Genomic DNA, 20,926 nt, shown 5'->3' on the forward strand with positions numbered 1-20,926 from the left:
TAATTTCAATCAGTAATTTATGTAGTTCAGCAGTTTATTCTGTATGGGAGGTTTGGTGTATCTTAATGTGAACATTGGCTTTTTCCTCCTGCTTGTTGTTTAAGCTGGGTTTACTTATCACACTTAAGCCACACCTTGTCAGCATTTGTTGTGTAAGCTATAAATAGCTATATTTGTATCTTATAATAATAAAATTATAAATTTATATCATCCGCAAAGGGATTCTTCACATACCTCATTAATCCAGGGATAGGTAATCTGTAAACTGTGTATGATTGGACAGCAAAATACTTGTTGGTCCCCAATTTATGACTGTTTGTGCAGCAACTGTTTGAAGTTATGATGGCACTGAAAAAAAGTGTCTTATGATGGTTCTTGCATATACAACTGTCGCAACATCCTTAAATCATGTGATTACAATCTGGGTACTTGGTAACCCATTCACAAGGGTTGCAGAATCTGGGGATCACATGATCACCACTTGTGAACTTCCCAAGCAAACTCAAGAGAGAAAGCTGGATTTGCATAATGACTGGTGATTTGCTTAACACAGGGGTGGGCAAATATGGCCCCTTTATGACCTGTGGACTTCAACTCCCAGAATTCCTGAGCCAGCTTGGCTGTCTCAGGAATTCTGGGAGTTGAAGTCCACGGGTTAAAAGGGCCACATTTGCCTACCCTCGGCTTAACAGTTGGGGCAAATACAGTCATAAAATGGGTGTGGCTCATTTTAATTTCCAATTTAATTTAATTTAATTTCCAATTTATATACCGCCCTTCTCCCTGAGGACTCAGGGCGGTGTACAGCCAAGATAACTACATAGAATACAAATATTAAAAACAGTTAAATATATATATATATATATAAAGTTAAGAAGTCACAAACTGATTAAAAGAATTTAAAAATTTCTTCTTAAGCCAGCCTGGCTTGCTGGAAAAGATGGGTTTTAAGGGCATGACGGAAGGCATTGAGGTCATGGATTCTCCTTATCTCAGGGGGCAACTGATTCCAGAGGGTAGGAGACCCCACAGAGAAGGCCCTCCCCCTGGGGTTCACCAGCCTACATTGTTTGGCTGATGGCACCCTGAGGAGGCCCTCTCTGTGGGAGCGCACGGGTCGATGGGAGGTCGTCGGTAGCAGCAGGAGGTCTCGCAGAAAGCTAGGCCCTATGCCATGGAGTGCTTTAAAGGTGATAACCAACACCTTGAAGCACACCCGGAAGACCACCGGGAGCCAGTGCAGCTAGCGCAGGAGCGGTGTTACATGGGAGCGCCATGTTGCTCCCATCACTACCCGCGCTGCTGCGTCCTGGACCAGTTGGAGCCTCTGGGTGCTCTTCAAGGGGAGCCCCATGTAGAGAGCATTGCAGTAGTCAAGATGAGAAGTGACTAGGGCCTGAGTGACTGTGCACAAGGAATCCCGATCGAGAAAGGGCCGCAACTGGCGAATCAGGCGAACCTGACAGAAGGTCCCCCTGGTAACAGCCGTCAGATGTTCCTCCAAAGACAGCTGCCTATCCAGGAGGACTCCCAGATTGCGAGCCCTTTCAGTGGGGGCCAAAGACTCGCCCCCAATAGTCAGTGATGGAGTCAACTGACTATATCGGGATGCCGGGAGCCACAGCCACTCAGTCTTGGAAGGGTTGAGTTTGAGCCTGTTCCTCCCCATCCAGATCCGCACAGCCTCCAGGCACTGGGACATCACTTCAAGGGCATCGTTTAACTGCCTCGATTAGCAGCAGAAGTTCTGGTCCAATTGTAGATTGTGAATCGAGAATTAGCTGTAGTTAAAATTTGGTGTGCATTTTTTGCCTCAAAAATAATAGAAGACAGATGCTCCCGATCTCACTTTTAGACTCCTTTTCCCCAAACTGAAAAATAAAATAAGCAGATGTGTTTTTTTTTCACCCTTATCCTTCCTGCTCTCCTCAGCACATAGCCACTTATGACCCATTAGTAGGTCTGAAAGCTGAGCTGTATTGGCCTACCCACCTGGTATGTCTGCTTAGTATATAATTTAGTGTGTCACGTTAACTCAGAAAAAGAGGTTAATTGAGAAAAACAGGTTTAGGTTTTGTTGTGCCTAAAGTAAACGAAAAACATTTTCAACTTTTATTTATTTATTTATTTAAGGAAACATTTTCAAGGGCATCACTGGACAAAATGCTGTGATTAATGCAGCTGAATCCTAGCAGTTTTATAGAATAATGTTAAACGTGTTGGAAACATATTAAATAGCTTGTGTTTTAAAAAATATATTTCAGATACTCCTTTGTCAGAAATCCACTGATAATTATGCAGGATATTGTCAGTTAACATTGAAAATAGTTTTTAAATTAAATTTCATAAAGAATAGGAGAAATGTTGATTCATTCGTTGTTTTTCTTGCATTGTTGAAGCTAAATTAGATCTTTTCTAATTAGATTATTCTCATTTTTCCTCTCAAAACGTTTTGTATTTATAGGATTATTCAGTCTCATGCTGGATATTATGATTACTAATTCTATAGATGGAATATTCTGGCCATTCTTTAAATGCTTCAAATTCAAGTTTTATTGAACTTCCAGCAGAATGTTTAGTCTGTGTTGAATTTGGATGGGAGTGAAGCAGGCTTTCTTCTTTTGTGGTTTTGAGATGGGTAATTTTCACAATTTAGGGAAAAGTCACTCACATTTTAGCTGATGCTGGTGTTTAAATTTCCCATAATTCCTTGGAACAAAATGCTTTCTAAAACAGAGTTATTCTGGAGGATTTAATTTTCTATTTAAGTTTCTATCCTGCTTTCCCCCCCATTATTTTAAATTGGTGAATGTTTTCAACTTTCATTTTCCTCCAGAACACCAGCCATAGAAATAGATTGGTCTGGAAAGCAATGATACATTCAATGTTTAAGTTAACCTGAATACGTTCACCAGAGAATGAAACTAAATCAAAAACATTCAAAAGATTTGAGTGTTGCATAATATATTATTTTTATTTGGGACAAATATAATCCCACCCACTCTTATTTTCTGTAGCTATATCTGCAATTTAGAGTATTATAAAAGGAAATAATCTAAACTCTGATATGTTGTTCAGTTGCTAAGTTGTGTCCGACTCTTTGTGACCCCGTAGACCAGAGGTCTCCAACCTTGGCAACTTTAAGACCTGTGGACTTCAACTCCCAGAATTTGCAGCTTCGCTGGCTGAGGAATTCTGGGAGTTGAAGTCCACAGATCTTAAAGTTGCCAAGGTTGGAGACCTCTGCCATAGACCATAGTATGCCAGGCCCACCTGTCCTCCACTGTCTTCTAGAGTTTGCTCAGATTCATGTTCATTGCATCAATGACACCATTTAACCATCTCATCCTCTTCATTCCCGTTCTTCTTTTGCCTTCAATCTTTCCGAACATCAGGTCTTTTCCAATGACTCCTCTCTTCTTATTTGGTAGCCAAAGTATTTGAGCTTCAGCTTCGGTATCTCTCCTAAAGAAAAGTTAGGGTTGGTTTCTGTTATGCATATTAAGCATATAATTAAAGATCTTTAGTTAAGGTTGCATTAATTCAGAGATACTAATTACAGATATTGGATTGGATCCAGATCAGTTTTGAACAATTTAATCTCCAACTGTCAGCCCTGCCACAAACTTAAACCTCTAAGTAGAAAACAATCCTGGGCTCCATTTGGATGCTTTCCACAGAAGGGAAGCCCAGAACTTCTTAGTTGATAAGCAGAAGTAGAAAAGAACATAGTTAGGATGGTGGTACAAATGTTTTGGGTTTCTCTTCTACGGGAAGTATGTGTTTTTTTCTTCACTAGAGCTTTATACCCCTCAAATCTGTAAAATCATAGTCAGATGTCCTTATCTAGTTGCCAACTCTAAACAAAATAAGGTATTAGTAAGTGGTGCTCTGCTAATTGTTGGCAAATGTGGAATAGGAAGGTAACATGATGGTTTATCCCTCGAACGCAGTGTTTCTCAACCTTGGAAGCTTGAAGATGGGTGGACTTCAACTCCCAGAGTCCCCTAGCCAGCAGCGCTGGGGGGCTCATTTCAGGCTGGAAGATTTTAATTAATTAGAATTCTCCAGCCTTCTTTAAATTAGTGGTTGACATAACACAGATAAGTAATTTCATGATTTTAAAAACTGGGTACTAGAGTTAATTAAAGATTTTAGACAGAGGTAGAAAATAGAAGCCTGCAAAACGAAGCAAAGCATTATAGCAATGAAAAAACTGAAACGGGCTTTTGAAGAATAGAATCAGAAATTAATAGCAGAATATCAACAATGTTAGTAAAGGTATCTGCTTCTATGGATAGACTATGTCCAAAATATGTTACTGAAGAAATAACATGTAGAACACATTTTATTGACAATATAAAGGTACTATTCAAAAGTGCATTTACAACTAACAAACCCAGAGAATAACTTGAAAAAGGATGTTTCACTGAATCTATAAAAGAAATTAGCTGATATTATAAAATTCAAAGGGGAAATGCAAAAGATAACTCAAAAGAACAACCTGGTCAATTTTTTTCCTTTGGATTTATTTAAAGAAGGCTTGTTAAGATCTTGAAGAATTCTGTATGATGTAACAAAGAAGAAATGAAGAGAAATCAAATCCTATGACAATATTTGAATGAACTAAATATTAAGACTGTTAAAACAACTTTATATTTCTTTCTTTTACTTTTATTTGATCAAGGTTAAAAAAAGATATGTTGTTACTTCTGGCAACCCTTTATGGAAATTTTGTGGACACCAGAACTGAAAAGACGTTTTATGGATTTGTTTGTAGATAAGAGAAGGGATGTGGGGTGGACAGATAGAATTATTTGTAGTTTTATAAGCGGTGAATAGTCGCTAAATTTTTTATACTCATTGAGTTGAAGGTTGGAAAGGACCCAGTATGCTGGGATTGGAAATAGAATGGAATAGTCTGGAAATATATAGCTAATGGGCTAGCATTTTTTTATTCCATACTATATCAGCTCAGTTCAGAAACTGGCAGATTTTATATTTTATAGTTCTTTGGCCAAGAAAAAGCAAGGCAACTTAAAAAAAAAACCCCACTAAATGTACTGTAAAGGTAATAAAATACAGCCAATGTTAAAAACAGAAACTGAAATATTTCAGAAGCCAGTACTATACTTATATTAATTTGAACAGATTAAGGCCAGTAGCAAAATAAAAAGTTAAAAAGTTAACATCTTAATGAGAAGCAGCTCAAACTAAAGTCCTGTTGAAGAACCTGCAGTGAAGGAAATCAACATAGAATACACACCCCAATTTAGTTTCTGTAATTTAGGGCAGAGGTCTCCAACCTTGGCAACTTTAAGACTTGTGGACTTCCAACTCCCAGAATTCCTCAGCCCGCTATGCTGGGAATTCTGGGAGTTGAAGTCCACAAGTCTTAAAGTTGCCAAAGTTGGAGACCCCTGATTTAGGGTATAAATTTTTGCATTTTATAGCTTTAGGAGAGAGCTGTGTGTTCATTCTGTTAGCTCTTTATGTGGACGATTGGTACAAATCCTTAACTGCATAACCCAAACTCTCGCCTAATATGGTCATGAATAACTCACACACTGCATTCTGGACTGGAGGAAAATATCACAAGTTATACCAATGCCACCTAGCAGCAGTTAATGACTGGTCCAGTAATTGGAGGAATTCAAAAGATTTCCATCAGAATAGACCACGTCTTTAATCTAAAAAGTCATATTGCCGCCTTTCTCATGCATTTTCATCTTTTTGTAATATACATGCAATAACAAATGTGGAATCTATCGGAATTCCTCCTTGAATAAATTCTTCAAGCTTCCCAATTTGGGCTGTCCTGCTTAACAAAAATGATAACAAAATGTGGTTTTCTCCTCTCCCCCCTCCCCGCCCTCTTTTTTTCATTTAGGCAACAAGAGCTGCATTAACGCACCACTGTGAAAGTCTGGGAGACTCACTGGGCAAAGAAAATGATATTGCTTTGATTATAGATGGCCAAACTCTGAAGTATGCCCTGTCCTTTGAAGTGAGGCAGTCCTTCCTGGACCTAGCATTGTCCTGCAAGGCTGTCATTTGTTGCAGGTAAGAATCCAACTTAAGTTCACTGTACTCAAAGGATTTACCTTAGAGCATATACTGTATACTCAGATAAAGGGAAATATGATGGCTAAGCAGTTAAGACACTGGAAAGCCGGCAGCCCAGGTTTGAGACCTGGGTGCCATGTGACAGGGTGAGTTGCCATCCTTGCTCCAACTCCTATCAACCTAGCAGTTCAAAAACATGCAAGATAAATAGGTACCATTTTGGTGGGAAGGTAAAAGTGCTCTGTTATGTTATACTGGCCACATGACTGCGGAAATATCTTCAGACAATGGCCTTGAAACGGAGATGAACATCGCCCCCTACAGTCAGCAACAATTAGCGGACTAAAATCCGCAGGAACTCCCTTACCTTTTACTGTATTTTTTGGAGTATAAAACGCTCCAGACTATAAGACGCACCTACCTTTTTTGGTGAGGAAAACAAGAAAAAGAAATCTACCTTTGCCTCCCAGCAATTTTGCCTCGTTGCAGCAAACAGCCTGCTTTACTTTTGTTTTTGTTTTCATCATAGCGTGATTAGCAGAAGAAAAAAAAAATCTGCTCCCAGCAATTTACCTCCTTGCAGTAAGCAGCAGAGCCCTGTGCAAAACAGCTGAGAGTCGGGAGGCCGATCCAATCAACTTGTGCTAATTAGGCTGTGCTGAAGCTGAAATGAGCTGTTTCTTCTGGCTACTTGCTGCAAGGAGGTAAATTGCTGGGAGGCAGAGGCCAAAGGGTGTGGGCCAGTGGGTGGGCGGGGCTACATTCGGTGTATAAGACGCACCTAAATTTTCTCCCCCTTTTAGGGGGGGGGAAAAAGTGCATCTTATACTCTGAAAAATACAGTATATATTGTGTATGTATAGGATTATAGTTGTTAGCATAAATGGTACTGTAAAATTCTTATAGGATGGCCATATTCAATATTTAATTTAAACATGGCAGCTTTCTTCTTTCTATTCTGTAAAAAGTATATTAAATGTATTCCAAACTTAACAACAATATTAGATAGGTGGTTTAAAAAATATAACAGTCTTGCGTTTGCTATATAACACTTGAATTCAAGTCAACATATCAAGGTAGCTTGTCACACATGGGATATATTGGATATTTGTTTGGTTTTGTGTATCATTTTCTGACTGCTATTGGCCTTTGAACTAATAGTCTTGTTTATTTGCATTCAGTTACTATGTGCTGAGCTAATGTTCCCGACATATGGTTGCTTTATGATCGCAGCGAGAGTTTAGCAAATAGTTGAAAAAGTTATGAATATTGGTTAGCTCCTTAGCGCTGATATAAAATGGTATTTTTGGAGAGAGCGCTTCCTTACTCTGTGTTGTTAACCCCAACCTACTTGTTTATTTTTAACTAACCTTGTTGATACAGATAATGAATAGAACATCAATGTATCTGGTGGTGTACCTCCATTTTTCTGCAAACCAAGTCCAGATTTATTGGGTTTTCATTTTTAAAGATTTCTCTTGAGAGCCAGCATCAACAGTACTTTATGCCTAAAGCCAAAGAAATAAATACACCATATATCTTAAGTATATTTAACGTTACGTTGAATGGCAAATGCATCTGAAGTACTGTACCCCAGTGGAAATGAAAAACTAACTCCTAATAAATGCTCCATTAAATCCTTTGAATGCATGCTATTTTATATTGACAGTTGCGAACCATAGTCTGTCTAGAATTGATAAAATATTGTAGCATCGGGTTAAGAAATAAAGATGGACTCTAATTTTACCCTCTTTCCCCACTATTTAATTTGAATACCTCCACTATTTAATTTGAAATTTCCTCTTCCCTGTGGCAATTCTGTTTCAGCTTTCTTCCTCTGTGGCTTTAAAGAGCAGTGTCTTATTTGACATGCAGGAGTATGATTAAAGCAGCCCAGAGTGGGATAAAAAATGTTTTCTTTTCTCCACAAGCACCTGGCAAGTGAAAGGAATGTTTCTGTAAAGCCATATAGGCTGTTAAAGGCATTCCTCATTCTCCCTGGAGAAACTCCACTCCACTCTCTTTTATTTTCCCCCTCTTCAACCTCTGAAATTACATCATGTCTTTTCTTTCTCCTTTGAATCATTTTACAGTATCAATATTTTATTGCACTTTTAAACATTATTCTGTGGGGTGTTTGGTGCCTTTGAAGGGTTTTCGCTTGTTTTTACTTTAAAAATTTCATTTTAAGACGCTCTGATAATTAAAGCTGGCCACCACCATATGGAAAGAGGATGACTAATGTTGGCAAATTCTTGGCAATAGAAGGAAATTATAAGCTATCAGCCATGCTGTCAGTCAAGGAACTCACACTAAGACTTTGGAGATGGGAATTCATTTGACTATATAGATTGCTCTTGCAAAGACTGACTGACTATACGTAAAGAAAGAAGCCACAATTCAGATTTCTAAGATTTCTTCAATGTTACAAGAAATATGCTGAACCAATAATTGCAGTGACATGTATATTCTAGTGGTGGGTTGCCCCCGGTTCGGACTGGTTCTATAGAACCGGTAGTAAAACCAGCGGGAGGCTCCACCCACCAACCCCGATGTCATCAGGAAGCTTCTGCGCATGCGCAGAAGCACACATGCGTGGCCCTATTGCAAACCGGTAGTAAAGGTAAGTAGAACCCACCCTGGTATATTCGATATGGGAGAAAGTCAAAGCATGAATGTTTTGGGGTATGCTCGTTTAAAGTAGCATGCCCATGATTGTGAAAATTGTGGCAATTAAGGAACAAAGTTGGAGATAAATGATTTCATGAATTTGTGAGAGTGTTACCAGTTATGTGTCCTTTCAGACATGATGTGAAAAGGACTTTTATATAAACTGCCAGTGCCAGTCGAAATGGGGATTGTATCTGGGTTTTCATAGCCAATCTTTTTTTTGTTGTTGTTTGTTCTGCTTTCAAATGATCTTAACTTTGTACTTAACTAATTTTGCCAGAGGTGTTTCTTTTGTATTCGGGGATACTGTATGGAATGAAGAGAAAAACAGTCTTCTGGTGTCGCATTGTAAGCTTCGCCCTTTTCCGTATGTGCATCACATCTGTGAAAAGGTCAGGGTTTGTAGTATGACAGGGCAATGCTGCTCTTGTCATTTTGATAAAAAGGACGAATCCCGCAGATGCCTCTGAACTCCATAGGTTGAATCTGTGATCTCTTGCATACAAAACAGGAGGCCGTTTGAACTTCAGGGCCTCTGTAGTACATGCCACCTAATGTAGCCTCAAGCGTTCCTACGGTGGTTGTGTGGGATATTGGGGCTGAATGTCTTTATTGCAACTGAACACTATATTATAATTTGTCCTGTGATATTGTTTTAAAAAAAATCACCAGTTAACAATGCAAACAAGAGAAAGGAAGAACTCTTCCTTCTCTCTTTCTCTCTGCTGCCACATAGAAGAAACCTCTCTAATCTAGCTTGCAAAATAAGTCTCTGAAATCATATGCTAAAATATTTATGCTCAGGCCTACTTTGTTCCTTCAGTGACCAACTCCTGCCTGATTATTGTAATTTCATTTAGATTGTTTTTTAATTTATAAATTACATCAGAAAATACCGAGAAGCCCACCATTATCGACATGGCGACTTGTTGATTTTCATTATAAAAGATGCCCCCCCCCTTTGGCCTGTGACTTAAATTACAATATATTTCTGATTAAGAATATGCAAACTTGAATAACATTAATTGGTCCCAAAGAAAATTATGTATGTGTTCTATTTTTCCACATATAGTCCTTTGACTATCCCTCCCTGCTCCCATCTATCAGCTATTGAATTATCAATGCTTATTATCTAGTTCTACCTCTGACAATTCATGACAGCTCAGTGCTCGTCTCCTGACTTTGAAAACCGTAAGGGAAAGATCATTCTGGCAGCTTTCATGTGTGCATATAATTGAAGGTGGAGAAAATATGGGGAAAGCAGTCAGCATTGCCTGTATCCCAAAAGTTTTCCTTACTGACCACTTGGAAATCACCTCTTTAAACTGAATGCAATTGATTTTTTCCCCCCACAGATTCCTTATACAAGTCCCTCCTTGGGGACGCATGTAAAACGTGTTGCAACTCTAATTTACTATGCTCGAGGTGGCAAATTTCTCTCCCTTCTTTCTTCCTTTTCCCCCTCCCCTCAAATCACACAGGGTTTTTCATTTGGAGGCTTAAGGCTAGTGATTTCTGAGTTTTATTATCCTTGTCATCTGCAACACTTTGCAGAACCAGCAGGAAAGCTGTGAGTTAGTTACCCACAGGATAGCCTGGTTTCTGTTCATCTTTGTTAATCAGCTCCCTTAGCTACAACAGGGATCTTTAGCATATCAGAACACAATTGTTAATGTGTTTGAAGCAGAGATGGACAACTCTTTTCAGATTAAACACAGCATTTTGTTAGGGGTCACCGTACAAAATGGGTGATGTAGAAGAAGAACAGGCAAAGCAAGGGACCAGAATTAATAGCAATAGTACTTAGCACTTAGACTTATACCTTACATAACACTTCACGGCAGTGGTGGGATTCAAATAATTTAACAACCAGTTCACCCAGGGTCAGGTTGGCTGTCGTGAGAGGCATGGCCCATCCCCATCCTCCAGCTCTGCCGCACAGGCGGGACAAGGCTCCCATGATGACCTCACCAACCTGACCCTGGGCAAAACGGTTGTTAAATTTCCACCCTTTGCCAAAAGGCTGTTTCCGAGGGTGCTTGTCTGCACATTGGTCTCACGTCTGTTTCAGCCTTCTGGATGCGGCTCCTTTAAGAGGTGAGGTTTTTGAGGAATGAGGAGGGGGTGGTACCATAGAGACAAGGAATTGATGTTCCTGAGAGCTCGTGTGGGAAGGTGAAGAATTTGGGGGAAGTGGACGGAGGGATTTCCCCCCTCCTCCCCATGGAGTTGCATGCAGGGGTGTTGGTCAGTCTGCAGGAAAAAGTGAGAGGGGTGAGAGTTAACTTGGCAGCACGATCAAAGCTGGACCCAATGTAGGAGAGGCTGCGGGTTAGTTTGGCCAGGCAAATTATTACACGCCCCCTATCAAAGTGGATCCTCAGCGCTGTGCTGCACTGCAATGGAGAAATGGGTAACAGAGCAGCCAGCACGAGGGAAGGTGGAGGAGCAGGGAGAAGAAAGAGGGAAAGCGGCCTTCTCCTTCCCTTGCACTGGCTCCTCTGTTGCCCGTTTCTCCATTGCAGCATAGCACAGTGCCCAGGATCCACTATGATAGCAGGGGATGGGTAATTTAACAACCAGTTCGCTTGAACCGGTGCGAACCGCATGAAATCCACCACTGCTTCATGGTGCTTTATAGCCCTCTCTAAGCAGTTTACAGAGTCAGCATATATGACCCAACAATCTGGGTTCTCATTTCACTGACCTTGGAAGGATGGAAGGTTCAGTCCACCTTCAGCCAGTGAGAATCGAACTGCTTGCATTTAGCATAATTAGCCTGAAATACTGCATTCTAACCAATACTGCGCCACCACAGCTTTAATTAACCATGTCATTAGAATCCTTGTATTGCCAAAAGAGATCGAGGTCCAGCTTCCCTTGAATTCCATTGACCTTTATCTAGCACCAATTTAGTGCTAGCTGTTAGTTGACTAGATTTTTGTATATATATTTGGATAAATCTTCTGTGCTGCAATCTTATAAATGGTCCTGATTCCTTGGCTTGACAGGTAAGAACAGTCAGGGCAAGGACATTGAGCAACCAGGGTAGAAGCCAATAAAAAGGGTAAAAATAAAACGACTACCGTATTTTTCAGAGTATAAGACACTCCGGACTATAAGACGCACCTACCTTTTTTGGGAAGGAAAACAAGAAAAAAAATCTGCCTCTGCCTTCCAGCTATTTGCCTCCTTGGAGCAAACAGCAAACAGCCTGCTTTAGTTTCATTTTCATTTTCAGCACATCCTGATTAGCACAAGAAAAAAAATCTGCCTCCCAGCAATTTGCCTCCTTGCAGCAAACAGCGGAGGCCTGCGCAGCAATAGGCAATGGCAATCCCTGCAGCCTGAAACAACTGAGGGTCGGGAGGCCGATCCAACCGACAATCAGCTGCTTGTGCTAATCAGGCTGTGCTGAAGCTGAAACGGGCTGTTTGCTGTTTGCTGCAAGGAGGTAAACTGCTGGGAGGCAGACGCCAAAGAGTGGCGGCCGGCGGGTGGGCGGGGCTACATTTGGTGTATAACACGCACCCAAATTTTCACCCTCTTTTGGGGGGGGGAAGTGCGTCTTATACTCCGAAAAATACGGTAATTTATACCAAATCATTCAGTATGTGTAATTTTAGTAATCCCCATGTGTTAAATAATTTCCTCTTTTGTAGCATTGAATGTTGCCATGCAAGAGCAAATTGAGGAGCGGTTTCATATATCCAGGAACTCAAACCATGCCCTTCTTTTCCTAAGGAAAACAAGTCATCCCAGTCAATTATCTGATAATAGAACTTTGCATGATGACAGTTGTATCAAACTGGCAGTTGCTTTCTGATAATTAATTTTTTATTTGCAGGGAATAATTGATGGATGAAAATCAAATATTTAGCTATTGTCACGCAGGTTGAATCACGAACCACCAATATCAACTGTATGCAGTTTAAAATCACTTTTCAGGATAAATTAACATGTGAATAACTGTAACCTTTTCTTAGGATTATATATTTTCTTTTCCTTTTCTTCTTCCTGCATGTCTGAGAGGAGTTTTCGTCACTACTTTTACTAATTAGGGCTTTCACTAAGTCAAGAACAGTGGTAATCAATAGCTGTAACCATTGAAACAAAATTAGTTTCTAAAATAACAGTTTGTAGTTGGGCTGTTGGGAATTAATTCTAATTATTTCATGAAATGACACAGCAATCATGCATGGTTAAGGAAAAATTGAGGAAAATGCTACATTACAGTATTTTTTTTCCTGCCATATAGGAAAAGTAAAAAAAATGAGCGAGAAATATGTGAGTTTCATAATAAGCTAGGATCATTTCCCTTTACTGACCTGTAATTTAGCATGTTATTTTTAAGCTAGTTTTTAATAACAGCACACTAGAGATTCATATTCCTGTCCATCTGTAAATAAGACTTTTAGAACCTATTGTGTACAAACTAATACCTTAAATGTGTACAGTAATAGAATCAGTAATCTCATCTCAGATTGTTCTACCCAATTTAACTAATCCAAGTTAAGGAAGATATCTTTGAAAATCCCAAAAGGAAAGTGTTTCCTACCAATAATTTCTTTTTTTCAATTGGCTGCCCATGGAATAGGCAATTTAGGTAAAATACATTAACTGAGACAGGCCATATTCAAGACACCTTAAAAAAAACCCAGTCAATTATTTTGTAATGCAGATTACTAGTAAAACACCCATTCAGCGTATTAGAGTTTGAGAAAATAGGGTTTTACCTTTCAAGGAAATGTGATTAATTGCTTGATATTTGCATGCCAGTTCAATTTTTAAATAGCTGGATTAAGCTCAACTTCTTCTCTTGGGGGATTGTTTTACAGGGCACTAACCATACTTAAAGGAGTCCCCCCCCCAGGATTTTAGACTGCAGATCCCCTTTCATAACTTCATCCTATTATTCTAATGGTAAGTTTATTCATGCAGTCATCTTCCACCTCTTTGGTTCAGGCTTAGGATAATAACACATACTACCTAAATTGTAGGATGATTTAGCTTCTTATATTAACAAATCTGCTTCCAATTTTCTAGAGCTTATTTTCACCTTTGAATTATTCAACATCTATTTTTAAGAAGCAGTTTAGTACATGCATCTGTAACTCCTTTTTCTTGGTAAGAGACCAAAAAAAATTGGACAGAGTGAGCATTTGTTTTCCATCTTTGAATGAGACAACTCCTCTCTAGGAGTCTCTGGAGGCTGGGGACAGCAAAAAACATCACTTCCTGTCCCACCGGGAGTTGGGAAATAGGCCGTTTCAGGCCTTTGGAGCGCCTCCGAGGGAGTGGGAAAGGCTGTTTTCTCCCTCCGCAGATGCATAGAGAGGATCTGGAGCCAGGTAAGAAAGAAAAATGGGCCTTCCCCATGCCCCCCACCCAGGCCCTCCGGAGGCAGGAAACAGCCTGTTTCCCTACTTCTTGTGGGTCCAGAAGGCCCAAAAATCAGATGGCCAGTGTGGGCATGCACACCAGAGCTGAGCTGGCGTGCCCACTGATATGGCTACGCATGCCACCTGTGGCACGCGTGCCATAGGTTTTCCATCACGGGTATAGGGCAATGTGTTAAGCTTGATTTCATTGAGGGCCGCATCAGGGTTGTGTTTGCCCTGGGGGACCGGGGTGGGCATGGCCAGGGTGGGTGTGGCCAGCTCAATGTCACTTGTGTCGGGAGCGCCTGTGGTGACCCGAGTGCCCTGACAGAGAAAACAGTCTCCCAATCTCCGTTTTCAGCTGCAACAGCCTTCTTCAACCCTCTGCCTCCGTTTTTGCTGGCAGAGGCACCGTGGGCCAGTCCTTCACTGTTTCCACGGTGGTCCTGGGGGCCAGATCTAAACACCCCATGGCCGTATTCGGCCCCTGGGCCTTGAGTTTGACACCCCTGGTATAGGGTTTTGTGCCTGAGTAGGGGGTTGGACTAGAAGATATCCAAGATCCCTTCCAACTCTGTTATTCTGTTTCATTGCATGGGCCTGCAATGCACATTTGAGGGCTATGACAAGTTATGCATTTTTAGTTCATATCCAGTCCTTGCAACGTTCAGCCATCTTAATGCAGTAGCCCCCAACCTTTTGGGCAGCAGGGACCAGTTCCGTGGAGAGAGGTTTCTCTGTGGACCAGAGGGGGTATGGTTTTGTCTGCTGCCTGTATCCCACTGAAGGGTTTTCACTTGTTTGCTCAGACTGAGGATTGGGGACTCCTGATCTAATGTATCTCTTAATTCTAACTCTTAATATCCAGATGTGACTATTGAGTTTCATTTTTTCCTTCTCCAGATGCTGCACTTAATGGAATACTTTTCATTTTTCTTGGTAATGCAGAAATATTGTCCCCAGTGGATGGCTTGATGGATGGGTAGGTGGTGGGTGGGTGACTGGATGGATAATGTTTGAACACAAAGTCTTTATTTGAAGGCAAAGTCTTCGAAGAATAGGTTTTATTGAACTTTATTCTATCTGAAATTAAATAAACATTATCATTTAAATATGTAAGAAAAAAGAGAACAATTGACATAATTGCTTTTGTAATCTACACAGGACAGCTGAACATAGTTTTGGAGATACTTTTACTTAAAAACATTTATCTTCTGATCTTCACCAAATCATTTCCAGAACAAAACAATAAAAACAAATAAATAAAATCCTAGCATTTACAAATTAAATTATATGGATTACAAATTTTGTCTTACATTATTTTCATTTCTTAGGTTGTTAAGTATCTTGGTTTTATATAACCTAGTAAAAAGTGTTTAAGAAGTATAGTCCAAAACCTGAGCACCATAACTCCACAACTCTATTATTGTACAATACATTTCCAATAAGGAAAACACTTGGAAAAAATGAAATAGCTGAGCAAAAATATTTCACAACAGAATATCTCCTTATGGCAACATTAAGATTCCCAAGTTTCTGTCCTGGAGTCAGAAGAAGAAGAAAAAAGTTGATATAATTTGTGCTGCCCCATCACTCTGCAAATTTTAGTGCTCCCAAGCGCTGAGGCTGGCTTATGTTGCTGCTCCTTATAGATTTATCTCTTTTTTCTATTTGTTTGAATATTTTACATTTTTTATAGTCCACCCAACTGAAAAGACTTGAAGGCAGTTTACAAGAAGTTAAAGTTACAAAGGTAATAATAGAAATAAATTAAAAGCATATGTATTTTAAAACAGTAATAGATTAAATCAACCCTCTCTGAAGATGAAAATCAATAAAACTTAGTTTAAGATTACAAGTCAGTTTCAGGACAGTGATTGGTAGACTCCTCTTTCCTCTACCATCACCTACCAATAAAGAAATATCAATAGAAAAAAACAACTGTCCGTTGCTCTCCAGAATATATGTAACTAGCTGAATACCCGTGCTCTGCTACGAAACTTATGTGATCAGGCTTTATAAATCGACACATCTTGAAAATTAATGAGTAGTTACGATCGGCCTCTCTTTTCTGTTTCTCTCCCTCAGTCTTGCCCCACATAAACATTCCCTATCCTATCCCCCTTCTCTCCCTCAGGCTTGCCCCACAGAAGCCTCTCCTATCCTATCCAGTGGTGGGTTGCTCCTGGTTCAGTCCAGTTCTTGCGAACCGGTAGTAATGGTGCAGGAGGCTCTGCCCACCTGCCCAGACGCCATCATGGATGATCTGTGTATGTGCAGAAGCTTCTGTGCATGGACAGAAGTGTGTGTGCATGAGCGAAGCGAGCCGGTAGTAAAGGTAGTTGCGAGCCGGTAGTAAAGGTAGTTGCGAACCGGTAGTAAAGGTAAGTGGAACCCATCCCTGATCCTATCCCCTTCTCTCCCTTAGCTTGCTCCATAGAAGCCTCTCCTATTCTAGCCCCTACTCTCCCTCAGGGCTGCCGCACAGAAACCTCTCCTATCCTATCCCCGTCTCTCCAGTTAGGAGGGGGAGTAGAACGTCTAAGTAATTAGCATCAGAGCGTGTTAATAATAATATAAGAAATACTAATGATCTGATGGTCATTTTGAAAAATCCTTTCTTAGTGAGCACCTAGAAGCCAAGAGGAACACATGTGCCAAATTTCAAGTTTGTAGACTTTACAGTTCTGGAGATTTCATGATCACGGCGTGAATGGTTTTCTCTTTTATATATATACAGTAAATAAGGCAAAATTGAGAGACAATGGTTTATTTCTCCCAGTTCAGTCACTCAAATTTTTGTTTATTTTTTGGCCATAGGATTACTGGTGGGGGGGGCGGGGGAATAAAACTGAGTGAGCAAATACATTTTGGTTCATATCCCACTTCAGCAGCCTCACCTGAATTCAAACTAATGCCTTGGTCCATATAATCCAACGAACAACTGATGTACATCTCAAAAGAAATTAATCTATTATGTAGGACTAAAATAATCTAAAAGTCTTCTCTTCTTGCAAATCTTTTTAAATCTTGCATTTATCTGCTGGAATAGCAGTAATTCCATTTCTGTAGTGTTAGTTTAAATCTTATATCAAAAATAAATGTTAATTGTATCATGGTAATTTTACCTATAATCCCAGAAATACATATAGTATTTGAGCAATCCATTATTATGGATTTTGTATGTCTCAAAATGTCACCGAAATTGCAATTAATGCTTCCACTTGACTATTATTTCTGTTATTGGCATTTCTGTGTTTTCTACATTATTGGTGAGAATATTTTCATGCCTCTTTTTCTCCTTCTTAAGAAGCATTCTTGTCTGTTTTGTGAACTCTGGCAATCAGACAAATGTTGCTTAAATGCCTTCATGGAAGATGCAGATAAGGATTGGGGTGATGAGTAATAAATTCTGCAATGTTGAATTATATTTCAGCTAGAAGCAGCTTAACTTTAAAACCAACTAAAGTAAAACAGTAAAAAATTATATATTGGCAACAGCTGCATTTAGGAGGCAGAATTGGCTGAGACTCTTTCCATTTTAATTTGTCTGGAAAGTTACTTCCAGACCTCTTTTTATGCACTTCTGTCAGTATTCATCTTTATTTTATTGTTTATTAATGTCTTGACCATTTAAAAATAAAAATTACATACAAGGCAAGGCAAGGCAAGTTATAAATAAAACCCAACATATTTAAAGATGCACTAAGTAGACTCATACCATTTGCTCAGTGTAGGGTACCCTGATGCAGGGGTGAAATGCTCCCGGTTCCAACCGGATCACCTGATCCGGTAGCAATGGAGGCGGGTGGTTCGGAGAACCGGTAGCAAAAATCCCTGCCCCCCCCCATGCCCAGCTGAGCCGCACGATCATTAGAGGCTTTCTTTCTTTTAAATGCCTCTGACGATCCAAGCTGAGTTGCCTGATCGTCAAGCTGAGTTTGACGATCCAAGACGATGCCTGACGATCCAAGCTGAGTTGCCTGACCGGCAGAGGCATTTAAAAGAAAAAAAGCCTCTGACGATCAGGCAACTCAGCTGGGATCATCAGAGCCTTTTGAGAGCATTTGTTTACAACCTCTTCGCTGAAGAGGTTGTAGAAAAAATGGTTTTAAAGGTTAAAAAAAAATTTGGCCACGCCCACCCAGTCACATTAGCCCCCACCACCAAGCCACGCCCACAGAACCGGTAGTAACAAATTTTAGATTTCACCACTGCCCTGATGGGTAACAATTCTAGATAGAAAAGTCTTTGCTAGTCATTTGAGATCTTAAGAGTCCAAAACCAGACATTTTCTATACCAAGGTCACACTTTGTTCTTTTGTTTTGAGACTTCTTTGCTGAAAAACATGCAAGAAATAATGCTTGTGAGTTCTCAAAATATTTTTCTCCCTGAGAAAGAGGATTCTGCTTGTCCACCTTCTTCTCGGGATGCTTCATTCATTCCTGTCTCCACACATACATCTATAAGTCCATGGATACATAATAAATAATAAACAATCAAATTGAGTGAAAATTTACAACAGCAACCAAAATAAAGATATACTTGCAAATACCAGATCATCATCCTAGTAAGGTCTTTTAAAAATATCTTTATCAACTCCTATAAAGTGATAAAAATTGGTAAGTCTGGTTTCACATGGAAGATGATGCCATAATACTATAATACCAGCCTAGCTTTGATCCCTTCATTTCACAAAAATGGGAAGTCACTAAGAATCTGCTTTCCAGAATGAAAGTTACAGACTATCAATTTCAGCTGAAGAAGATAGTCCTGCAAATAGCTTGGAACATTTGTTATGATTTTACTATGAACCATGTCCTGTTATTATGCTAAATAAGCCCCAGGAATCTTATATTCATGTAAATGTGCACAAGAGTCAAGCTGAAACATTGAATTCGGTGAACTTTCTCTTGAACTCTTTAATAGAATAACAAAGTTGGAAGGGATCTCCAATCCCTGTTCAAGGAGGAAATCTTATACCATGTCATACAAATGCCTGTCCAATCTCTTCTTAAAAACCTCCAGTGATGGAGCACCCACAAGTTTCGAAGGCAAATTGTTCCACATTGTACTCACTATCAGAAAAATTATCCTTAGTTCTAAGTTGGGTCTCTATTTGATAAGTTTCCATCCTTTGCTTGTTGTCCTGACTTCAGGTACTTTGGAGAATAGGTCGCCTTCCACTCATTTGTAACAGCCCTTTAGATATTAGAACACTGCTATCATGGTACCCCTTGTTCTTCTTTTCATTAGACTAGACGTACCCAATTCCTGCAACCGTTCTTCATATGTTTTAGCCTCCAGCCTCCTAATAATCTTTGTTGCTCTTCTCTGAACTCCTTCTAGACTCTCAACATCTTTTTTATATCATGGTCACCAAAATTGGATGCAGTATTCCAAATGTGATCTTGCCAAGGCATTATAAGGTCGTACTAAAACTTTAAGTGATGTAGATTGTATTCCTCTGTTAATTTAGTTTTTCTTCAACTGCAGCATATTACTGGCTCATATTTACAAGTGTTTGTCCACTAGGACTGCTAGATCCCTCTCACACTTATTGCTATTTAATTTAATTCTATTTCTATTTATTTACTTCCTATTTGATGAATTCTTCAATGTCTTCCATCCTAACCAACCCTTTTGTGGCCTATGTATCATTTATATAGCTGTCCATCTCACAAATGCAAAGTGCCGTAATATCCTGGACCATTTTATACACATATTCTTTGCAGAACTTGCTTATTAGAAATACCTGCTAAAGGGAGAAAGTAGCCAGTTTTCCAGTACTTAATAAAGGTATTAAGTGCTTAATAAAGGTATAGGGATGTGGTGGCTCAGTGGCTAAGGCGCTGAGCTTGTTGATCAAAAGGTCGCCAGTTCAGTGGTTCAAATCCCTAGTGCCGCGTAGCAGGGTGAGCTGCTGTTACTTGTCCCAGCTTCTGCCAACCTAGCAGTTCGAAAGCACGTAAAAAATGCAAGTAGAAAAATAGGGACCACCTTTGGTGGAAGGTAACAGCATTCCGTGCGCCTTTGGCATTTAATCATGCTGGCCATATGACCACGGAGATGTCTTCGGACAGCGCTGGCTCTACTGCTTTGAAACGGAGATGAGCACTGCCCCCTAGAGTCAGGAGGCTCATGAGCTCCTGTATGTTCTTTCAATCAAATCTTTATTACAGCCCTAGACCATCATAGCTCTTGTGTGTATATATATAAATATATACAGTAATAAAAGTACTGACATTGAAGGCTACCCTAGCAGTAACCCTATTACAGTAGTATACTTTGAGACATTTTCCAAATGACTCACATGTTAAAATATTATATTCCCAAATCAGCAAGGAGCAGGACAGAAATTTCCACGCTCCAGTTACTGCCCTGGTGGGAGTCCCACAAAATTTCCATTTTCCTAATCGGTGCTCACAAGGACTGGATGACATTTTCTTGGGATGGGATGAAGATACAGTCATCACCTGCTGCTACTGAGAATTGAATTAATCTTTGGTGGGAAGGATGGATCAGTTTAGAGAAGAAGCTTGAGAATAAGTTCAAGATATTCTCAACTGGTTTTTTTTGCCAGTCTAATTCAAAGGCATCATGCTTTTCTTCATCATTCAGATGATCCAGCTTTTAGAGTCAGGTGTTACAATTTGTGACACCTCTGCAGTTGAGTATTTTATCAAGTTTTGTCATAGTCTTCTCCCAAGTAGCAGTTCTTTCTCTCTAAAGTTAGAATCTCTAAGAATGTTTGACTCCAGAATGATAATCTGTTACAACTTCTCCTTGTTGCACTATGTAGAGATTT

General features: G+C 39.8%; 1 protein-coding gene across 2 annotated transcripts in view; it reads left to right on the plus strand.

The window, feature by feature from the left end:
- Positions 1–20,926, plus strand: part of ATP8A2 (ATPase phospholipid transporting 8A2) — a 352,855-nt gene that overhangs the window by 104,155 nt on the left and 227,774 nt on the right. For both annotated transcript variants that reach the window (XM_070943899.1, XM_070943898.1), the window contains exon 24: positions 5,891–6,063. In XM_070943899.1, the coding sequence (XP_070800000.1) occupies positions 5,891–6,063 (173 nt within the window). The remainder of the gene's footprint in view (positions 1–5,890; positions 6,064–20,926) is intronic.

Source organism: Pituophis catenifer, unplaced genomic scaffold (assembly GCF_029215685.1).
Source record: "Pituophis catenifer annectens isolate HBS135680 unplaced genomic scaffold, rPitCat1.0.hap2 SCAF_4, whole genome shotgun sequence".
NCBI lineage: Eukaryota > Metazoa > Chordata > Lepidosauria > Squamata > Colubridae > Pituophis > Pituophis catenifer.